The sequence below is a fragment of the Ranitomeya imitator genome, chromosome 1 (genome assembly GCF_032444005.1).
Source record: "Ranitomeya imitator isolate aRanImi1 chromosome 1, aRanImi1.pri, whole genome shotgun sequence".
Classification (NCBI taxonomy): domain Eukaryota; kingdom Metazoa; phylum Chordata; class Amphibia; order Anura; family Dendrobatidae; genus Ranitomeya; species Ranitomeya imitator.
In genome coordinates this window covers 740,268,028-740,287,452 of record NC_091282.1, presented here as the reverse complement: position 1 = coordinate 740,287,452, position 19,425 = coordinate 740,268,028, and the positions used below count along the sequence as shown (strand labels likewise).

The 19,425-nt window shown below is 46.8% G+C and overlaps 1 protein-coding gene across 1 annotated transcript in view; it reads right to left on the bottom strand.

Moving 5' to 3' along the window:
* Window positions 1-19,425, bottom strand: part of MTHFD1 (methylenetetrahydrofolate dehydrogenase, cyclohydrolase and formyltetrahydrofolate synthetase 1) — a 158,982-nt gene that overhangs the window by 127,055 nt on the left and 12,502 nt on the right. Inside the window, exons 5-8 of the mRNA XM_069733956.1 lie at window positions 14,724-14,860; window positions 14,530-14,630; window positions 9,390-9,526; window positions 8,902-9,013 (exon numbers count right to left, since the gene is read on the bottom strand). Coding sequence (XP_069590057.1) covers window positions 8,902-9,013; window positions 9,390-9,526; window positions 14,530-14,630; window positions 14,724-14,860 — 487 coding nt within the window. The remainder of the gene's footprint in view (window positions 1-8,901; window positions 9,014-9,389; window positions 9,527-14,529; window positions 14,631-14,723; window positions 14,861-19,425) is intronic.

Sequence of the window (19,425 nt, the reverse complement as noted above, 5' to 3'; positions counted from 1 at the left end):
CATGGCTGATGAAACGTCTAAACCCTTCCTGTAACTGTCAGGAAGCCGCCTTCTTACCGTCAGGAAGCCCAATCTTCGGAAGGACGACGTCCTCGATACGTACCTACTCTGAGTACTCACTTCGTCCAGATTACGGGGAACCCATTCCGTTTTGTGGACTGGAGCCGAAAGGGATGGGGGAAGGAAGATGTCCCTGTAACAGTGGAAATGCAATACCACCTTGGTAACAAGGGAAGTGGATGGCCTGAGGACAACCTTGCCTTGATGGTAATAAGGAAAAAAGTCTGCAAGAGCAGAGCGGCAAGCTCTGAAGACTCATCAGGATGAAGAGATCGAAGAGAAAAGGGGGGCGGCCTTCGCTGATAGAAAAATCTGTCCGGATCAAAAGGAGTCTACTGTAAGACTCACAGGACTATTAAGCTCCCAGAGATCACCGAATGATAGATCTCGGCCCATGAGGGAATGTGAGTACCTCGGCCATGACGCCTGACTGTGGGTACCTGCTAGAGGATTGACATGGCACAGCCGTGGTATTATCCAATTGAATTCGGATGGGGTGACCCACCAGAAGGCAGTGGACCTGCTGTAGGATTTGCCGTACTGTTCGGATCCCCAGAGTAATGATCGGAGAAGAAGACCGGCATTGGTAGTCACTAAACCATTGAGCCGGGAGAAAGGCCCTGGATGAGGAAGGAGCTCAAAGACTACCTTCTGAAAGACTGATTGACTTGCTAAAAACGAATAGAGTGAAGGAAACTGCTTCTATTGTCGTCACTTTTTCCCCCCCACCTTCCCTCCTCAGAACCCTCCTAGCAAATCGAATGAAATGAGGGGATAAGTGATCAAGTGCGCGAGCTCCCTATTGAAGGGCCACGACCTTGTCTCGAGGGAGAATTACCATCCTTCTGGAAGTGTGCAGGATCATCCTCAAAATAGGATCTGCTGGGCTGGAAATGAGGAAAACTTGTCTAAGTTTAGCTGACAGCCCAGGTGAGAGGGTATCGCAAGTGATATAGATGACTCGGCGTAGTCCTGGAAGAGCGGCTAGAAAGTCGACCAAATAGGGCAGGACGACCACGCTTCTAGGGTGCAAGAGTTAAAAAACACCCTCCCAGTGCAAATAACACAATATAAATATGGTCCATCATAACCTATCAGAACCCTATTCTTGCCTACTGTCCCTTACTATCAGCGGGGGTTGGCGCCCTAGACAGACTTTTTTTTGGCGCCCCCACTCCACGGCGGCTGTCCCAAGCTCACCCTGATGATTCCCTGATGTAATATAGGTGGGAAAACAACAAGCAGTTAAAAGTGATGAAAGGTTATGTGCCACTTGACACCCTTATATAGATGAATAGTGTGCGTTAGGTAGCTTTTTTAGGACCCATAGAAAATTTACTCAGCGGACCTCAAACGGTTAATCAAAGACCTGCACGCCTAAATCAAAGGGCCTTATGACTACTATACTTTGTACAAAAAGTTTTAAAAGCTAGTCATAAGGCCCTTTGATTTAGGCGTGCAGGTCTTTGATTAACCGTTTGAGGTCCGTTGAGTAAATTCTCTATGGGTCCTAAAAAAGCTACCTAACGCACACTAGTCATCTATACAAGGGTGTTAAGTGGCACATAACCTATGTTATTTGAATATTAAGTACTATCCTTTCACCACTTAATTGCTTGTTGTTTTCCCACCTATATTACATCAGGGAATCATCAGGGTGAGCTTGGGACAGCAACCGTGGAGTGGGGGTGCCAAAAAACCGTCTGTCTAGGGCGCCAACCCCCGCTGATAGAAAGAGACAGTAGGCAAGAATAGGGTTATGATGGACCATATTTATATTGTGTTATTTGCACTGGGATGGTGTTTAACAATAGTTTTCTCATTAAAGAGAATTTTAAAGGGATTACATGATACATGTTTTTGATTTTTTTTTTCCCCTGGTACCTATATTTTGATCTGACTAAAATAGGGTGCAAGAGGAACATGACAACTGCCATGACCCTTGCGAATACTCTGGGTGGGGTAGCCAGGCCGAAGGGCAAGGTCGTGACTTGAAAATGCTGTTTGCGAATGGAAAGCAAAGCAAAGGAATTTTTGAAGAGGGGAAAAATAGGAATGTGAGGGTAAGCATCCCAAATGTCGATGGATGCCAGGAACTCCACCTTTTTCTGTTAAAGTAATGACTGAGCGGAGGAACTCCATCCGAGGAAGAAGGACCCTGTCAATGGTTGTTAGAAGTTTGAGGAGGTCCAGGGTCGGTTTTACTTTTCATTCCCCCTTTTTGGAACCAAGATCCCTTAGACCTAGACTGTCCCGGACAACCCTTTCACTGCTGGTTGGGTCTGTAGGAAAAATACGATCCCTTGTTAGTCTCCCGCTCAGAAGATTTGATTGGCCAGCTGTACTGCCTTCGGGAAAAGGTTACTGGTGTGAATCAAAGTAGTTAGGGTCTCCGGCCAGGAGACTATTGTTCAAGCAACCCATGCGGCAGCTAAAGAAGGGTAGAGTGCTGAACCCGAAGCAGCAAGACGGAACGAACCAGATTTGCCATCTGCCAGTCCGTGGTATTTTTAATTGACGATACATCAGGCAGGAATGCTGGTAGGTATACCACAAGAGATTCTACCCGGTTAATCTGCCAAGTGGCAGAATGCGACTGTTCTCAGCAAATCATTGGGGAGAGATCAGGAAACGAAACTTCTAGAAACGTACAGGCATCTAGAAAACAGAATACTTGCGGCCCCTGCTAGCCGACGGCTCCCATGTAGGAGAGGGACCATGTATATCGGTCCTGCGAGCACTCCGAGCCACAGAGGGTTCAAGGAGGGATTCAATCTCTGTCAGAGAAACCATAGATTGCGGTTAGTGACAAAGTCCACTGAGGGGGACTAGGTACTCTGGGATCAGCGGTGGAGGGATCCTGAGCTCATTTAGGGTGACCGGCTTCGGATTGATCATGTGCCCTTAAGACCAGGGCATACTGGTCAGGTATTTCCTTACCCGGGTATTGATGAGTCGTTGTGCCCTTTTAATGCAAAAACCCTCACCCCTGTGTGAGCCGGCCGGGTGGACCAAGATGGCCACTGGGAGTTGCAGAGGTGGTAAAATCTCGCAGATAGCGAGAAGCGCCAAATCGGGGGGGGGGGGGGGGGGGGGCCGGGGCCACGAGACTTCCATGAATAGGTCCAAGCCAGGGCCTAAATCTCTGCAGCCAGCAGGAGCAATACCAGCGGTAGAAGTGAGGGGTGTTGTAGTGGCCGAGAAAATTTAGCATTCCTGTGGCAGGCGAGAAGCACCAGAAAAGCAGGGGGAGCTGCCTTAGCGCGCCATAGTACGGGCGTGGCTTCCGGGAGATCGGTGCCCTTGAAGGGACCCGTCGCCCCTAAGAATCAGCCCAGGCCTGGCATCCCACGTCGCAGGAGAGGATACAGAGAGGCGACACTCTCCGTGCTCACCTGTTGATGGTTCCTTGAAAGGATCCGTCACTCCATTCGTCTGCGGCCTACACATCGGCTGAAGCCGGGGGCTAAATTTTTGCAGCAGGCCGGAGCGTTACCTCTGGGAGGTGGGCCACAGGGAAGTGGCTGAGGCTGCCTGTCAGCATGTGAATATCCCACTTCAGAGGCCCACCTCTAACTGGATCCACTCACCATGGGTGTGCGTCCCAGCATGGAGCCGCCGAGTATGACTGGGTTTCAGCGCTGAGGAAAGCGCACACACTCTACTGTTCTGCTGCAGGTCAGGTTTTGCAGCGTGGACGGTGCAGAGATAAAGGTGTAAACCTCAATCGACCATCCCTTTGTTAGGGAGGTGGAGAGGAACCGTCTGCCTCCTTGTGCCATCCGCTTTTACAGTAGTGGGACAGTGGGGGCTACTTGGACGCCATATAGAGGGGCCTCTGTACATCCAGAGTTCAGTCCCCAGGCGGACAGGGCCAGTTGCCCGGCATTAGGCCTGGCTAGGGAGGAGGGTACGTGGAGGCGACACTCCATGTGCTCGTCCGTTCAGGTTGCGGGGAGATCGGTGCCCTTAAAGGGACCCGTCGCCTTTAAGAATCAGCCCAGGCTTGGCATCCCACGTCGCAGGAGAGGATACGGAGAGGCGACACTCTCCGTGCTCGCCTGTTGATGGTTCGGGGAGATCGGAACCTTGAAACCATCCACCTCTCGTGTCTCCCCTTTTCCTCATAGTTTGTAAGCTTGCGAGCAGGGCCCTCATTCCTCCTGGTATCTGTTTTGAACTGTGATCTCTGTTATGCTGTAATGTCTATTGTCTGTACAAGTCCCCTCTATAAGTTGTAAAGTGCTGCGGAATATGTTGGCGCTATATAAATAAAATTAAATAATAATAATAATAATAATAATAATAATATTATGATCCGTCGCCCCATTAGACTGAGGGGAAAAAAAAAATTCTAAAATGTAAAAATAAAAAAGTTTTGGGTCTGAATAGCAGACCCGTCCGTGTGCCTCCTACGGACACCAAGCAAGAACTGGTTAGCCGAGAGCCAGCAGGAGGGTGTATACTGCAGGGGAGGAGCTAACTTTTTTTGTATCACTAAGGCTATGTGCACACGTTCAGGATTTCTCACAGAAAATTCCTGAGAATTCCGGACATTTTCTGCAAGAAATCCGCAAGAAAACCGCATGCGTTTTTGACGCGGTTTTTTCCTGACACTTCCCAATGCATTTTGGAGTGCGAAATCCGCAAAAAAAAAACGGAAAATTAATGAACATGCTGCGGTTTTTACCGCGATGCGTTTTTTTCGCGGAAAAAAACGCATCATGTGCACAAAACATGCAGAATTCATTCTAAATGATGGGATGCTTATTGTATGCGGGTTTTTTTTGCGGTTTTATAGCTTTTTTTATTGGGAAAAAAAAAACGCGAAAAAAACCACAAAGTGTGCACACAGCCTTAGTGTCAGCCTCCTTGTGGCAGCAGCATACACCCACTGTCTGTGTCCCCCAATGAGGCGAAGGAGAAATCAAATTTTGAATATGGGAATTTGTACAAATACAATATTAATGAAATTTACATTTTCAGCACTGGGTTAACCAGGGTAAATTATACATATTTTCTTGGAACTTTAACCCCTTTCTGACATCGGACGTACTATCCCGTCGAGGTGGGGTGGGCCCCTATGACCACCGACGGGATAGTACGTCCAGCGCGATCAGCGGCGCTCACGGGGGGAGCGCGGCTGATCGCGGCCGGGTGTCAGCTGCCTATCGCACCTGATATCCGGCACTATGTGCCAGGAGCGGTCACGGACCGCCCCCGGCACATTAACCCCCGGCACACCGCGATCAAACATCCCTGAGCCCCCCGCAGCAACGCGATGTGATCGCGTTGCTGCGAGGGTCTTACCTCCCTCCCTGCCTGCTCCAGACCCGGATCCAAGATGGCCGCGGATCCGGGTCCTGCAGGGAGGGAGGTGGCTTCACAGAGCCTGCTCAGAGCAGGCACTGTGAAGCCTGCAGCACTGTAAGTCAGATCGGTGATCTGACAGAGTGCTGTGCAAACTGTCAGATCACCGATCTGTGATGTCTCCCCCTGGGACAAAGTAAAAAAAAAAAAAAAATTTCCAAATGTGTAAAAAAAAAAAAAATATTATATATATATATATATATATATATATATATATATCTCCCATAAATACATTTCTTAAAAAAAAAAAAAATATAATAATAATAAATAATAATAAAAAAAAAAGTACATATATTTAGTATCGCCGCGTCCGTAACGGCCCGTCCTATATAAAACTGGCCCACTAGTTAACCCCTTCAGTAAAGGCTAAGAAGACAAAAAAAAAAATACGAGGCAAAAAAACAACGCTTTATTATCATACCGCCGAACAAAAAGTGGAATAACACACGATCAAAAAGACACATAAATAACCATGGTACCGCTGAAAACGTCATCTTGTCCCGCAAAAAAACGAGCCGCAATACAGCATCATCAGCAAAAAAAAATAAAAAAGTTATAGTCCTCAGAATAAAGCGATGCAAAAATAATTATTTTTTCTATAAAATAGTTTTTATCGTATAAAAGCACCAAAACATAAAAAAAAGATATAAATGAGGTGTCGCTGTAATCGTACTGACCCAAAGAATAAAACTGCTTTATCAATTTTACCAAATGCGGAACGGTATAAACGCCTCCCCCAAAAGAAATTCATGAATAGCTGGTTTTTGGTCATTCTGCCTCACAAAAATCGGAATAAAAAGCGATCAAAAAATGTCACGTGCCCGAAAAGGTTACCAATAAAAACGTCAACTCGTCCCGCAAAAAACAAGACCTCACATGACTCTGTGGACCAAAATATGGAAAAATTAAAGCTCTCAAAATGTGGTAACGCAAAAAATATTTTTTGCAATAAAAAGCGTCTTTCAGTGTGTGACGGCTGCCAATCATAAAAATCCGCTAAAAAACCCACTATAAAGTAAATCAAACCACCCTTCATCACCCCCTTATTTAGGGAAAAATTAAAAAAAAAAATGTATTTATTTCCATTTTCCGGTTAGGGCTACAGTTTGGGTTGGGGCTAAAGTTAAGGTTAGGGTTGGAGCTAAAGTTACAGTTAGGGTGTAGATTACATTTACAGTTTGGAATAGGGTTGGGATTAGGGTTAGGGGTGTGTCTGGGTTAGAGGTGTGGTTAGGGTTACTGTTGGGATTAGGGTTAGGGGAGTGTTTGGATTAGGGTTTCAGTTATAATTGAGGGGTTTCCACTGTTTAGGCACATCAGGGGCTCTCCAAACGCGACATGGCGTCCGATCTCAATTCCAGCCAATTCTGCGTTGAAAAAGTAAAACCGTGCTTCTTCCCTTCCGAGCTCTCCCGTGTGCCCAAACAGGGGTTTACCCCAACATATAGGGTATCAGCGTACTCAGGACAAATTGGACAACAACTTTTGGGGTCGAATTTCTTTTCTTACCCTCGGGAAAATACAAAACTGGGGGCTAAAAAAAAAAAATTTTTGTGGGAAAAAAAATTTGTTTTATTTTTACAGCTCTGCATTATAAACTTCTGTGAAGCACTTGGTGGGTCAAAGTGCTCACCACATATCCAGATAAGTTCCTTAGGGGGTCTACTTTCCAAAATGGTGTCACTTGTGGGGGGTTTCAATGTTTAGGCACATCAGTGGCTCTTTAAACGCAACATGGCGTCCCATCTCAATTCCTGTCAATTTTGCATTGAAAAGTCAAACGGCGCTCCTTCCCTTCCGAGCTCTCCCATGCGCCCAAACAGTGGTTTACCCCCACATATGGGGTATCAGCGTACTCAGGACAAATTGTACAACAATGTTTGGGGTCCATTTTCTCCTGTTACCCTTGGTAAAATAAAACAAATTGGAGCTGAATTAAATTTTTTGTGAAAAAAAGTTAAATGTTCATTTTTATTTAAACATTCAAAAATTCCTGTGAAGCACCAGAAGGGTTAATAAACTTCTTGAATATGGTTTTGAGCATCTTGAGGGGTGTGGTTTAGAAAATACCCAAGTGTGACACCATTCTATCATATAGACCCCTCAAAATGACTTCAAATGTGATGCGGTCCCTAAAAAAAAAAAAAAAAAATGGTGTTGTAGAAATGAGAAATTGCTGGTCAACTTTTAACCCTTATAACTCCCTAACAAAAAAAAAATTTTGGCTCCAAAATTGTGCTGATGTAAAGTAGACATGTGGGAAATGTTACTTATTAAGTATTTTGTGTGACATATCTCTGATTTAATTGCATAAAAATTCAAATTTGGAAAATTGCAAAATTTTCATAATTTTTGCCAAATTTCAGTTTTTTTCACAAATAAACGCAGGTACTATCAAAGAATTTTTACCATTGTCATGAAGTACAATATGTCACGAGAAAACAATGTCAGAATCACTGGGATCCGTTGAAGCGTTCCAGAGTTATAACCTCAAAGGGACAGTGGTCAGAATTGTAAAAATTGGCCCGGTCATTAACGTGCAAACCACCCTTGGGGGTAAAGGGGTTAACCCCCACCAAAAGGTCCCAAATCAATAAAGGGCAGATAACTACCAACAGCCATGTCGTGTTTGGTTTCTTAGTAAAAATATCGTCCCAATAAAAAAGTGGCATCTATTTTGAACTACTGCGGTAATCCAACGAGGAGTTATCACAAACTGTGGTTTCATAAAATCCTGAACGATGAAAACAGTCCACAACCATGCCCACGTGAGGTAATCACAGGGAGGGTGTATAAGTCACACTCCGGGTCTTAAAAAAAAAAAAAAAAAATCAAGTCAAATAAGGATCTGGGTTCGTGTAGAGATACAGTTTATGCAGGGACCCAGTTCACGCAGTCGCCAATCGTCGGCTTCGGTGAAACTGAATTGTGTCTACGATCGGTGAAGTAAAATTTCTTTGTTTTATCCCTTTTATTTTATGTAACTGTATATCCTGTATGGTTTTGTCCCCCTTGTAAAAATTTTTGTACATTTTCACTAACACTGCCTCCCTTTGGTTAAAATATAAAATGTAATTGTTCTGTTCACCACACCTCAAAGCAATACGCTACCTGTAATCGGTGTCAAATAGGCCTGTATAACAGATTGGTGGTGGCAGCGAGTATCTAGAGTTATCAGTGACTGTACTGGGGTATATACATATATTCCACGAGTTTTAATCTGGAGGTGTATATACGCCATATACGCTCGCTGTTAGATTCAAAATATTTGGCCCATTAGTGCAAACGACCTGTAGCTTCCTTCGTTATTCGGCCAATCATGCAATTGTCCAGACGATAAAGGGCAGCAGAGAGTGGTTTGCTCCAAAGATCACAGCAGGAGGTTCTCGTGACCTTCCTGGCCTGTGATATTATACAGATTATGTATCCTGAGCTCTCCAACAAGTCAAGAGCCTATTAAACCTATCTTACCTGGTACATGGTTAATGCCGCAATCAATCACAACAGCACCAGGCTTGATCCAGTCACCTTTAACCATCTCCGGTTTACCAGCACCGACAACAAGAATGTCCGCCCTGCTCACCTACATGTGGAACAATGAACACAGGTCATACCGGGAATACTGCAGAATGCATGATTTAGAACACCGGATATATGCAAACTACGGTACAACAGGCAACACCAGTGGCACACTAACTTATCACAAGTCAAGCCCCCACCCCATTTTGGCAATTACAGTCTTCAGAGGCATTGATTCATCCCTGCAAGAGCCAGTGACTGGGATTAGACAACTTTAGCTGACAGTTTTACGATCTGTCCACATTCTAGTAATGATATCCCTGGTGACACTAGTGTCCATCAGTCTCTGACGTTACTGATAACCAGAGGGGTACATGCTGCCCCAAAAGCAACACATGGTTAACACTAACATAAGTAACACTTTAGAACTTGCAATTCACCTCTTCACTAAGCGACTCAGTCTTTGAGTGACAGGTGGTGACTGTAGCATGATTCCACAACAGCAGGTCGTGCATAGGAGCGCCCACAATCTTACTGCGCCCGATAACCACTGCTCTCTTCCCTGCAATCTGCACTCCTGGATATTAAAATAAAAATAGGACATAGAAAGAGATAAATAGAAGTGTAGAGGCGATATGGATGCAGGCTTGAAGGACAGTTAACTATAAAAAGAGTATCTTTGCGCCTCTGTAACATACCTCCATATACAAATATACATCCAAAGAACTAGAGACTTTACAGTATTGTTACCAGATCATGACTATCACGAGCATGTCAGCTTAGGGGACCACTGCCCCAGCTGAAAGAATACAGATTCACACCATTGACCATCACTGAACAATGGATACACTTGGGGTAATCTGAATTTGGACCCACTGGCCACCTGAGCCCAATGGAGATGTTTAGAGTACCCAGGTTGTGACCCTCCGGTCAACTGACCTTGTACCTCAATGGCCTGTCTGCTTCCTAAGCTTGTTGTTTCCTCCTCTCTGTGCATGTTACAGGTGAAGTAGTCGGCCCTGAAAGCTCTGAAGTCCTAGCTTCTCTTGCCCTGGCGAGTTTGTGAAAGGGCAAGACTAATTTCTCTATTGCCTCTCATTGGGGGGGGGGGGGGGGGGGGAACACAGGAACCATGGGTGTATGCTGCTGCCACTAAGAGGCTGACACTATGCACAGAAAAAGTTAGCTCCTCCTCTGCAGTGTACACCCCTACAACTGGCATTATGCACTTCAGTTTTAGCTTAAGTGTCAGTAGGAGGTGGATATGGGTCTTTCATTAGACCTTTATCTACCTCAATGTGCGTCGTTTTTCTTTCAGGTTTTCCGGAAGGGATACAGTGTGAACAGTCACACCTGTAATCCCACAATATGGACTACGAGTACAGCGTGTACTGCCACCCCGCATCCTCAGATCCCTCAGCAGGACCATGATCCTAGCACAAAAGCGTGCTTAGAAGTCCGGTCCTAGCTCTGCACTGCAGACTGACACTCCTCTGCCCTCTTGTCCCCAATCCTTCTGGCATTACTCAGGGGTTCGTCACCATGTCCAATTCTAAGGGAGGTCGCTTCTGCCCTATGCCAAGCCTTTGCTTCCACTTGGGTTTCTATAGCCGAATGGGCCAAACAACTCGGTTGGGGCATTCTGGCCGGAGCTCCACCATAACAGCTGGCGGAACTTGCCACCCAGATTTCTTATACTGGGGAATACTTGGTCTCTGTTTCCCTGGACACCGCGTCTTGTGCCACTCAGGCGTCTAGTAATGTGGTTGCCATCCGTCGTACCGTCTGGCTCAAGGCCTGGCAGGCGGATTTGTTAAAAAAAAAAAAAAAAAAAAAAAAAAAAGAGTCCCTTACCAGTCTGCCTTTTCAGGGATCTCGTCTCTTCGGTTCCAAGCTGGACCAAATTATTAAAGGGAACCTGTCACCCCCGTTTTTTTGAGATTGAGCTATAAATACTGTTAAACAGGGCCTGCGCTGTGTGTTACTATAGTGTATGTAGTGTACCCCGATTCCCCACCTATGCTGAGAAATAACTTACCAAAGTCGCCGTTTTCGCCTGTCAATCAGGCTGGTCAGGTCGGGAGGGCGTGGTGACATCGCTGGTTCTTCCTCAGCTTTACGTTGGTGGCGTAGTGGTGAACAAGCAGCGCGCGATCTGCGCTGTCATCCCTTTCGTCGGTGGGGGCGGCCATCTTCCTGGGGCCGCGCGTGCGCAGATCGAGTGCTCTGCTGCACGGGGCTTCAGGAAAATGGCCGTGGGATGCCGCGCGTGCGCATTAGAGATCGCGGCGGCCATTTTCCCAAAGCCGAGATGCAAACGAGGCGAAAACGGCGACTTTGGTAAGTTATTTCTCAGCATAGGTGGGGAATCGGGGTACACTACATACACTATAGGAACACACAGCGCAGGCCCTATTTAACAGTATTTATAGCTCAATCTCAAAAAACGGGGTGACAGGTTCCCTTTAAGGACGCTACCGGGGGCACAAGCTCCCTTCTTCCCCATTCCAAGCCTCGCCGGCCTCCTCCTAGGCGGCAATTTCCGGCCCTTTCGACGCTTTGTGGCGTCAAACTCCTTTTCACAGCAGCAGCTGAGGCTGCAGACACGTCAAGAGAAGGCGGAGGTATCCTTTAGACCAACTCCTTCCTGGCGTCCCCGCTACTCCCAAGGTAGATCGTCCCGCACCTCCCAAGCTGGGCGGCTGTCTCCTTTTCTTCAGGGTCGTCTGGATCTCCTCAGTGGAGGACGCATGGGTCAGGGAAGTGGTATCCTCCGAATACAAAATAGAGTTCATTTCTTCGAGTCCCGCCCTCCAAGAGACCCCGCTCTAGTTCGGTTTATTTGCAGCTATCACTTCCTTCCTCGAATCCGGGGTAATCGTTCCCATTTCAGAAAAATAACGGTACACAGGTTTCTTTTTTTTTTTTTTTTAAAAAAAAAAAAAAAAAAAAAAAAAAAAAACACAAAAAAGGCAAGGTTCGTCCCATTCTGGATCTCAAATTGCTGAACGAGAGAGTTCGTCTGAGACGCTTCAGGACAGAATCCCTTCGTTCAGTAATTGCTTCCATAGAGGCCCAGGAATTCCTGTGTTCCATAGATATTCAGGACGCCTACCGCCACGTCCTGATATTCTCGGGACATCACCGATTCCTGCGTTTCGCGGTGCTCCAGGACCATTTTCAGCTCGTCGCCCTGCCATTCGGTCTCGCAACCGCTCCCAGGGTTTTCACGAAGATCATGGTGCTGCTGATAGCCATCTTGAGGGTCAGGGGACCGGTACTTTTTCTGTACCTCGACGACATCCTCATCAAGACTCTGTCCTTTTCTCAGGCTCACGAGAGCCTGTCCATGGTCCGACACACTAGCCCGTTTTGGGTGGCTTGTCAACAGGAAGAAATCCTGTCTTGTTCCTTCCCAGCGCCTCGTCTTTCTGTGCATGCTCTTCGACACTCGTCAGACCAAAGTCTTCCTTCCCGAAGACAAGAGATCCATCCTTCGTTGGGACCTACGCTTGCTCCAGGGTTTTCAGTTTCCCTCCTTCCGATCGGCCATGAAGGTTCTGGGGAGGATGGTTGCAACATTAGAAGCGATTCCCTTCGCCCCATTTCATTCACGACCTCTTCAGCAGGCCATCCTGTCACAGTGGGACAGGTCTGTCTTCTCCCTGGATCGTCCGATTCGACTCTCCCCGGGTCAAATGGTCACTCAACTGGTGGTTGACGTCACCTCATCTCCCAGGGCAGGTCCTTCCTTCCAGTTCACTGGCAGGTGGTGACGACGGACACCAGCCTTCCCGGCTGGGGTGCGGTGTTGTTACCTGACTGTTCAGGGTCGTTGGTTGGCGCAGGAGTCTTCTCTGCCGATCAACGTCCTCGAGATTCGGGCCATCTTTCTCTCCCTTTGTCACTGGGAAAGGATTCATAAGGGTCTACCTATCCGAATCCAAACGGACAATGCATGCCACGGCATACGTCAGCCATCAGGGAGGAGGGGGGGGGGGGGGGGGGAGGATGGGTGTACCTGCCTTCCATTTTGGCTTTCCTTCAGGCAGGACTGAATTCGGGCCTTGCTCTGAGTTCCCTAAGGGCCAGGTTTCGGTGCTCTCCATCCTTTTCCAGAAGACCATCTTCTTGGCCACAGGTTAAGACCTTCCTTCAAGGAGTAGTCCATGCTGTCCCTCCATACAGGGCCCATATGGATTCATGGGATTTAAATCTTGTGCTGGACGTTCTGAAGGAGGTCTCCCTGTCAGTTCTATCTTGGAAGTTGGCCTTTCTTGTGGCCATCACTTCTATCCGCCACGTTTCCGAGCTGGCGGCCCTTTCTTGCCGACCTCCCTTCTTAGTTATCCACCAGGACAAGGTGGTTCTCAGGCCTCCGCCTTCCTAAGGTGGTTTCCACCTCAATGAGGACATTGTTCTTCCTTTTGTCCAGCTCCGACTCATCCTCTGGAGCGATTGTTGAACAAGCTGGACCTCATCAGGGCAGTGAGGATCTACCTGGCTAGAACGGACACTTTCTGGAAGACGGACTCTTTTTGTCATTCCTGATGGCACGTGTAGAGGCCTGCCGGCTTCCAAGGGGACTATTGCTCGCTGGATCAGAACGGCAATATTGGAGGCTTACCGGGTCGAGAACAGAGTGCCCCCTCCTGTGATAAAGGCTCACTCTACCCGGGCAGTCAGCGCCTCTTAGGCGGTACACCACAGGGCTTCCGCCAAATTTTACAAGGTCCATACCTACGCTTCGGCGGATGCCAGCCTAGGCAGAAGGATCTTGCATGCGGCAGTGGTGAGTCCAAAGACCTGATGGAAGTCTGTTTTTCCCACCCCAGGGACTGCTTTGGGACGTCCCATCGTTCCTGTATCCCCCAATGAGAGGCGATAGAGAAAACAGGATTTTTGGTTGCTTACCGCAAAATCTGCTTTTCGGAGCCTTCATTGTGGGACACAGCACCCTCCCTGGTTATTCAGTTTCTGTTGTTCTGTGTTCTATGACTGTTCTCATGTTAACAGTTCTCATGTTTGTGGTTATGTTTTGTCTCCTACTGCTTTCTCACTGAGGTTCATAATGTCAGTCGGTGGGGTGTACACTGCAGAGGAGCTAACTTTTTCTGTGCATAGTGTCAGCCTCCTAGTGGCAGCAGCATACACCCATGGTTCCTGTGTCCCCCCAATGAAGGCTCCGAGAAACATTTTACGGTAAGCAACCAAAAATCCTGTGTTTTGCTGGGACTGTTCTGTGTTATTTACCTGTTTTTTAGCTCAATAAAGTATCGCCAAACTGTTTTACCCTCACCCGGTGTTGTCTGAGTAGTATTATGCCCATGGTAAAAGCAGGCATTCAGTGAGATGATCTCTGGTCCATGCGGTTTCTGCTAGCAGACCAGGGCAGCCACTGCCCCCACCCTCCTTGTGTCTACACCCTTATAAGTGAAAAATGGTTGCAAGTTCCAGATCATGAGACTATGGATCTGTGAAACTGGCATTTGCACAAAAAGCCGTTTTATCTTGTGCAGGATGACCACGTACTACAGGTAGTGCGCTAAAGGATAGGTGCACTGAGCTGTGGGATATTACCTGTTTGTCTGATAAGGTCCAAGCATCCTTTTGGTGTACATGGAATGAAGCAATCTCCAAGATCACCCCTGGCCAGTTTTCCTGCATTAATACTGGTTAGCCTACAATAAGACAATCACAGAGTTAAGACATCTATAAAGGGGAGTCTTGCTTCTGTCTTCTTCAGTTTGCAGAAACAGCCCTGTTACACTCACCCATCCACATCCTTGGCAGGTGATACAGCATTGGTGACTTTCTCGGTGTCAATTTTGTGATCTGAATCCAGAGGCAGCTGAACAATTAGTCCATGGAGGGCCGGATCCTCATTAATAGATTTTATTCTGCTCAGCACCTACAAAACATGTATCATAGACATCAGTGAACCTGGCAGGCTATCACAGTTATCCGTAATTCATAGGGCCTATAGAACCCCTGACAGGTTGTTCAAGGCTGGGCTTAGGCAGAACTCGGAATGCCCTCAGTGCTCACAATCCCAGGCATATTGCATATGATGTGGCAGTGCCCTAGACTGTCCTCCTTCTGGATAGTTGTTTTAACCCCTTCATGACCCAGCCTATTTTGACCTTAAAGACCTTGCCGTTTTTTGCAATTCTGACCAGTGTCCCTTTATGAGGTAATAACTCAGGAACGTTTCAATGGATCCTAGCGGTTCTGAGATTGTTTTTTTGTGACATATTGGGCTTCATGTTAGTGGTAAATTTAGGTCAATAAATTCTGTGTTTATTTGTGATAAAAATGAAAATTTGGCGAAAATTTCGCAATTTTCACATTTTGAATTTTTATTCTGTTAAACCAGAGAGATATGTGACACAAAATAGTTAATAAATAACATTACCCACATGTCTACTTTACATCAGCACAATTTTGGAAACAAAATTTTTTTTTGCTAGGAAGTTATAAGGGTTAAAATTTGACCAGCGATTTCTCATTTTTACAACGAAATTTACAAAACCATTTTTTTTTTAGGGACCACCTCACATTTGAAGTCAGTTTGAGGGGTCTATATGGGTGAAAATACCCAAAAGTGACACCATTCTAAAAACTGCACCCCTCAAGGTGCACAAAACCACATTCAAGAAGTTTATTAACCCTTCAGGTGCTTCACAGCAGCAGAAGCAACATGGAAGGAAAAAATGAACATTTAACTTTTTAGTCACAAAAATGATTTTTCAGCAACAATTTTTTTAATTTCCCAATGGTAAAAGGAGAAACTGAACCACGAGAGTTGTTGTCCAATTTGTCCTGAGTACGCTGATAACTCATATGTGGGGGTAAACCACTGTTTGGGCGCACGGCAGGGCTTGGAAGGGAAGGAGCGCCATTTGACTTTTTGAATGAAAAATTGGCTGCACTCTTTAGCGGACACCATGTCACGTTTGGAGAGCCCCCGTGTGCCTAAAAATTGGAGCTCCCCCACAAGTGACCCCATTTTGGAAACTGGACCCCCCAAGGAACTTATCTAGATGCATAGTGAGCACTTTAAACCCTCAGGTGCTTCACAAATTGATCCGTAAAAATGAAAAAGTACTTTTTTTTTTTTTCTTTCACAAAAAAAATTTTTTCGCCTCAATTTTTTCATTTTCACATGGGCAATAGGATAAAATGGATCCTAAAATGTGTTGAGCAATTTCTCCTGAATACGCCGATACCTCATATGTGGGAGTAAACCACTGTTTGGGCACACGGCAGGGCTCGGAAGGGAAGGCGCGCCATTTGACTTTTTGAATGGAAAATTAGCTCCAATTGTTAGCGGACACCATGTCGCGTTTGGAGAGCCCCTGTGTGCCTAAATATTGGAGCTCCCCCACAAGTGACCCCATTTTAGAAACTAGACCCCCCAAGGAACTTATCTAGATATGTGGTGAGCACTTTGAACCCCCAAGTGCTTCACAGACGTTTACAACGCAGAGCCGTGAAAATAAAAAATCATTTTTCTTTCCTCAAAAATGATGTTTTAGCAAGCATTTTTTTATTTCCACAAGGGTAACGGGAGAAATTGGACCCCAGTAATTGTTGCGCAGTTTGTCCTGAGTATGCTGGTACCCCATATGTGGGGGTAAACCACTGTTTGGGCACACGTCGGGGCTCGGAATTGAGGGAGCACCATTTGACTTTATGAATACAAGATTGGCTGGAATCAATGGTGGCGCCATGTTGCGTTTGGAGACCCCTGATGTGCCTAAACAGTGGAAACCCCTCAATTCTAACTCCAACACTAACCCCCCCCCACACCCCTAACCCTAATCCCAACTGTAGCCATAACCCTAATCACACCCATAACCCCAACACACCCCTAACCACAACCCTAATTCCAACCCTAACCCTAAGGCTATGTGCCCACGTTGCGGATTCGTGTGAGATTTTTCAGCATCATTTTTGAAAAATCCGCAGGTAAAAGGCACTGCGTTTTACCTGCGGATTTTCCACGGATTTCCAGTGTTCCAGTGTTTTTTGTGCGGATTTCACCTGCGGATTCCTATTGAGGAACAGGGGTAAAACGCTGCGGAATCCGCACAAAGAATTGACATGCTGCGGAAAATACAACGCAGCGTTTCCGCACCATGGGCACAGCAGATTTGGTTTTCCATATGTTTACATGGAACTGTAAACCTGATGGAACACTGCTGCGAATCCGCAGCGGCCAATCCGCTGCGGATCTGCAGCCAAATCCGCACCGTGTGCACATAGCCTAATTCTAAAGGTATGTGCACATGCTGCGGAAAACGCTGCGGATCAGCAGCAGTTTCCCATGAGTTTACAGTTCAATGTAAACCTATGGGAAACAAAAATCGCTGTACACATGCTGCGGAAAAACTGCACGGAAACGCAGCGGTTTACATTCCGCAGCATGTCACTTCTTTCTGCGGATTCCGCAGCGGTTTTACAACTGCTCCAATAGAAAAATTGCAGCTGTAAAACCGCAGTGAAATGCGCAGAAAAAACGCGGTAAATCCGCAATAAATCCACAGCGGTTTAGCACTGCGGATTTATCAAATCCGCAGCGGAAAAATCTGCAGAGGAACAGAATACGTGTGCACGTACCGAAACCCTAACCCTACCCCTAGTTCTTACCCCAACCTTGGTGGAAATTTTTTTTTTTTTTTTTTTTATTGTCCCTACCTATGGGGGTGACAAAGGGGGGGGGGGGGGGGGGGGGGGAGCATTTACTATTTTTTTTATTTTGATCACTGAGATATCGGAGTGCGGGGGGGTTTGATCGGAGCACGGGGGGTGTGATTGGAGCACGGGGGGAGCGGAGCACAGGACGGAGGGGAGCGGACCACAGATCGGGGGGCGATCGGTGGGGTGGGGTGGGTGCACATAAGTGTTTCCAGCCATGGCCGATGATATTGCAGCATCGGCCATGGCTGGATTGTAATATTTCACCAGTTTTTTAGGTGAAATATTACAAATCGCTCTGATTGGCTGTTGAAAGTGAAACTGCCAATCAGAGCGATCGTAGCCACGGGGGGGGGGGTGAAGCCACCCCCCCTGGGCTAAACTACCACTCCCCCTGTCCCTGCAGATCGGGTGAAATGGGAGTTAACCCTTTCACCCGATCTGCAGGGACGCGATCATTCTGTGACACAGCATATGCGTCACAGGTCGGATTGGCACCGACTTTCATGACGCATACGCTGTGTCACAGGTCGGGAAGGGGTTAAATCGTATTGAACTGGTGTATGGATGTTCTGTCCCTAGGGTTCCACTGACTTGCATATTGGGATATGTGGAGGAAATTGTTACGGACAACATGTTTAAAATAGCTATTGCACGATTGTTATTCATTGCTAGGAAATTGATCGCCAAATTTTGGATTAGAGAGGAACATCCAACAAGAAGAGACTTTCTTAAGCAAACAGAGCATATACTTACTTTGGAGAAAAGTATCTACACCAAAAGGAATAAGCTGGACATCTTCCACAAGCTGTGGCAACCGTGGATGGACTTGAATTAGGATGATAAATGAGAACATAGAAAGCCTAGTATTTAATGGAAATATAACGGATGTTTATTCAAATGTTTGTATGATGATGAGAAGTGGGGTAGCTCTGGCTGAGGTCTCTAGGGTTGGGCGGGGTGGGGGGGGGGGCTCTGGGTCGGGGGGAAAAAAAGTTATTTGTAAATGTTTAATGAAACATTGTCATGAGAAATATTCTGATTGTTTATTCTTTGCGGATAATAAAAATCTATCTGATAAGAGGCCTTGGCTGCCAGACCAGAGCCCTGCAGACCACTTGCTACCTGCAGCCTCTTCTGATTACTAGTTTTAGAGTGGCATCATAGTTGCAGCATAAGGAACGCATGACATTGCATCAAGCCTACAAAGAGGCACTAGGGGTGCCGGCGGGTAGGAGCACATTTATAGGTGTCTGGTCTGGACAGGAACGAACAACTTACGTGACCACCGGAGTCGGGTCTTGTGAATCATTAAAGGGAACCTGTCACCCCGTTTTTTCAGATTGAGATATAAATACTGTTAAATAGGGCCTGCGCTGTGCGTTACTATAGTGTATGTAGTGTACCCTGATTCCCCACCTATGCTGAGAAATACATTACCAAAGTCGCCGTTTTCACCTGTCAATCAGGCTGGTCAGGTCAGGTGGGCGTGGTGACATCGCTCTTTTGTTCTCCAGCTTTCCGTTGGTGGCGTAGTGGTGTGCGCATGTCGCAGTGACGAATCCACTGCGCGCACGTGAAGAAGCAGCGCGCGATCTGCGCTATTACCCCCTGTCATCGGTGGGGGCGGCCATCTTCCTGGGGCCGCGCGTGCGCAGATGGAGTGCTCTGCTGCACGGGGCTTCAGGAAAATGGCCGCGGGCAGTCGCGCGTGCGCAGAAGAGATCGCGGCGGCCATTTTCCCAAAGCCGAGTACATACCAAATAATCGGCTTTG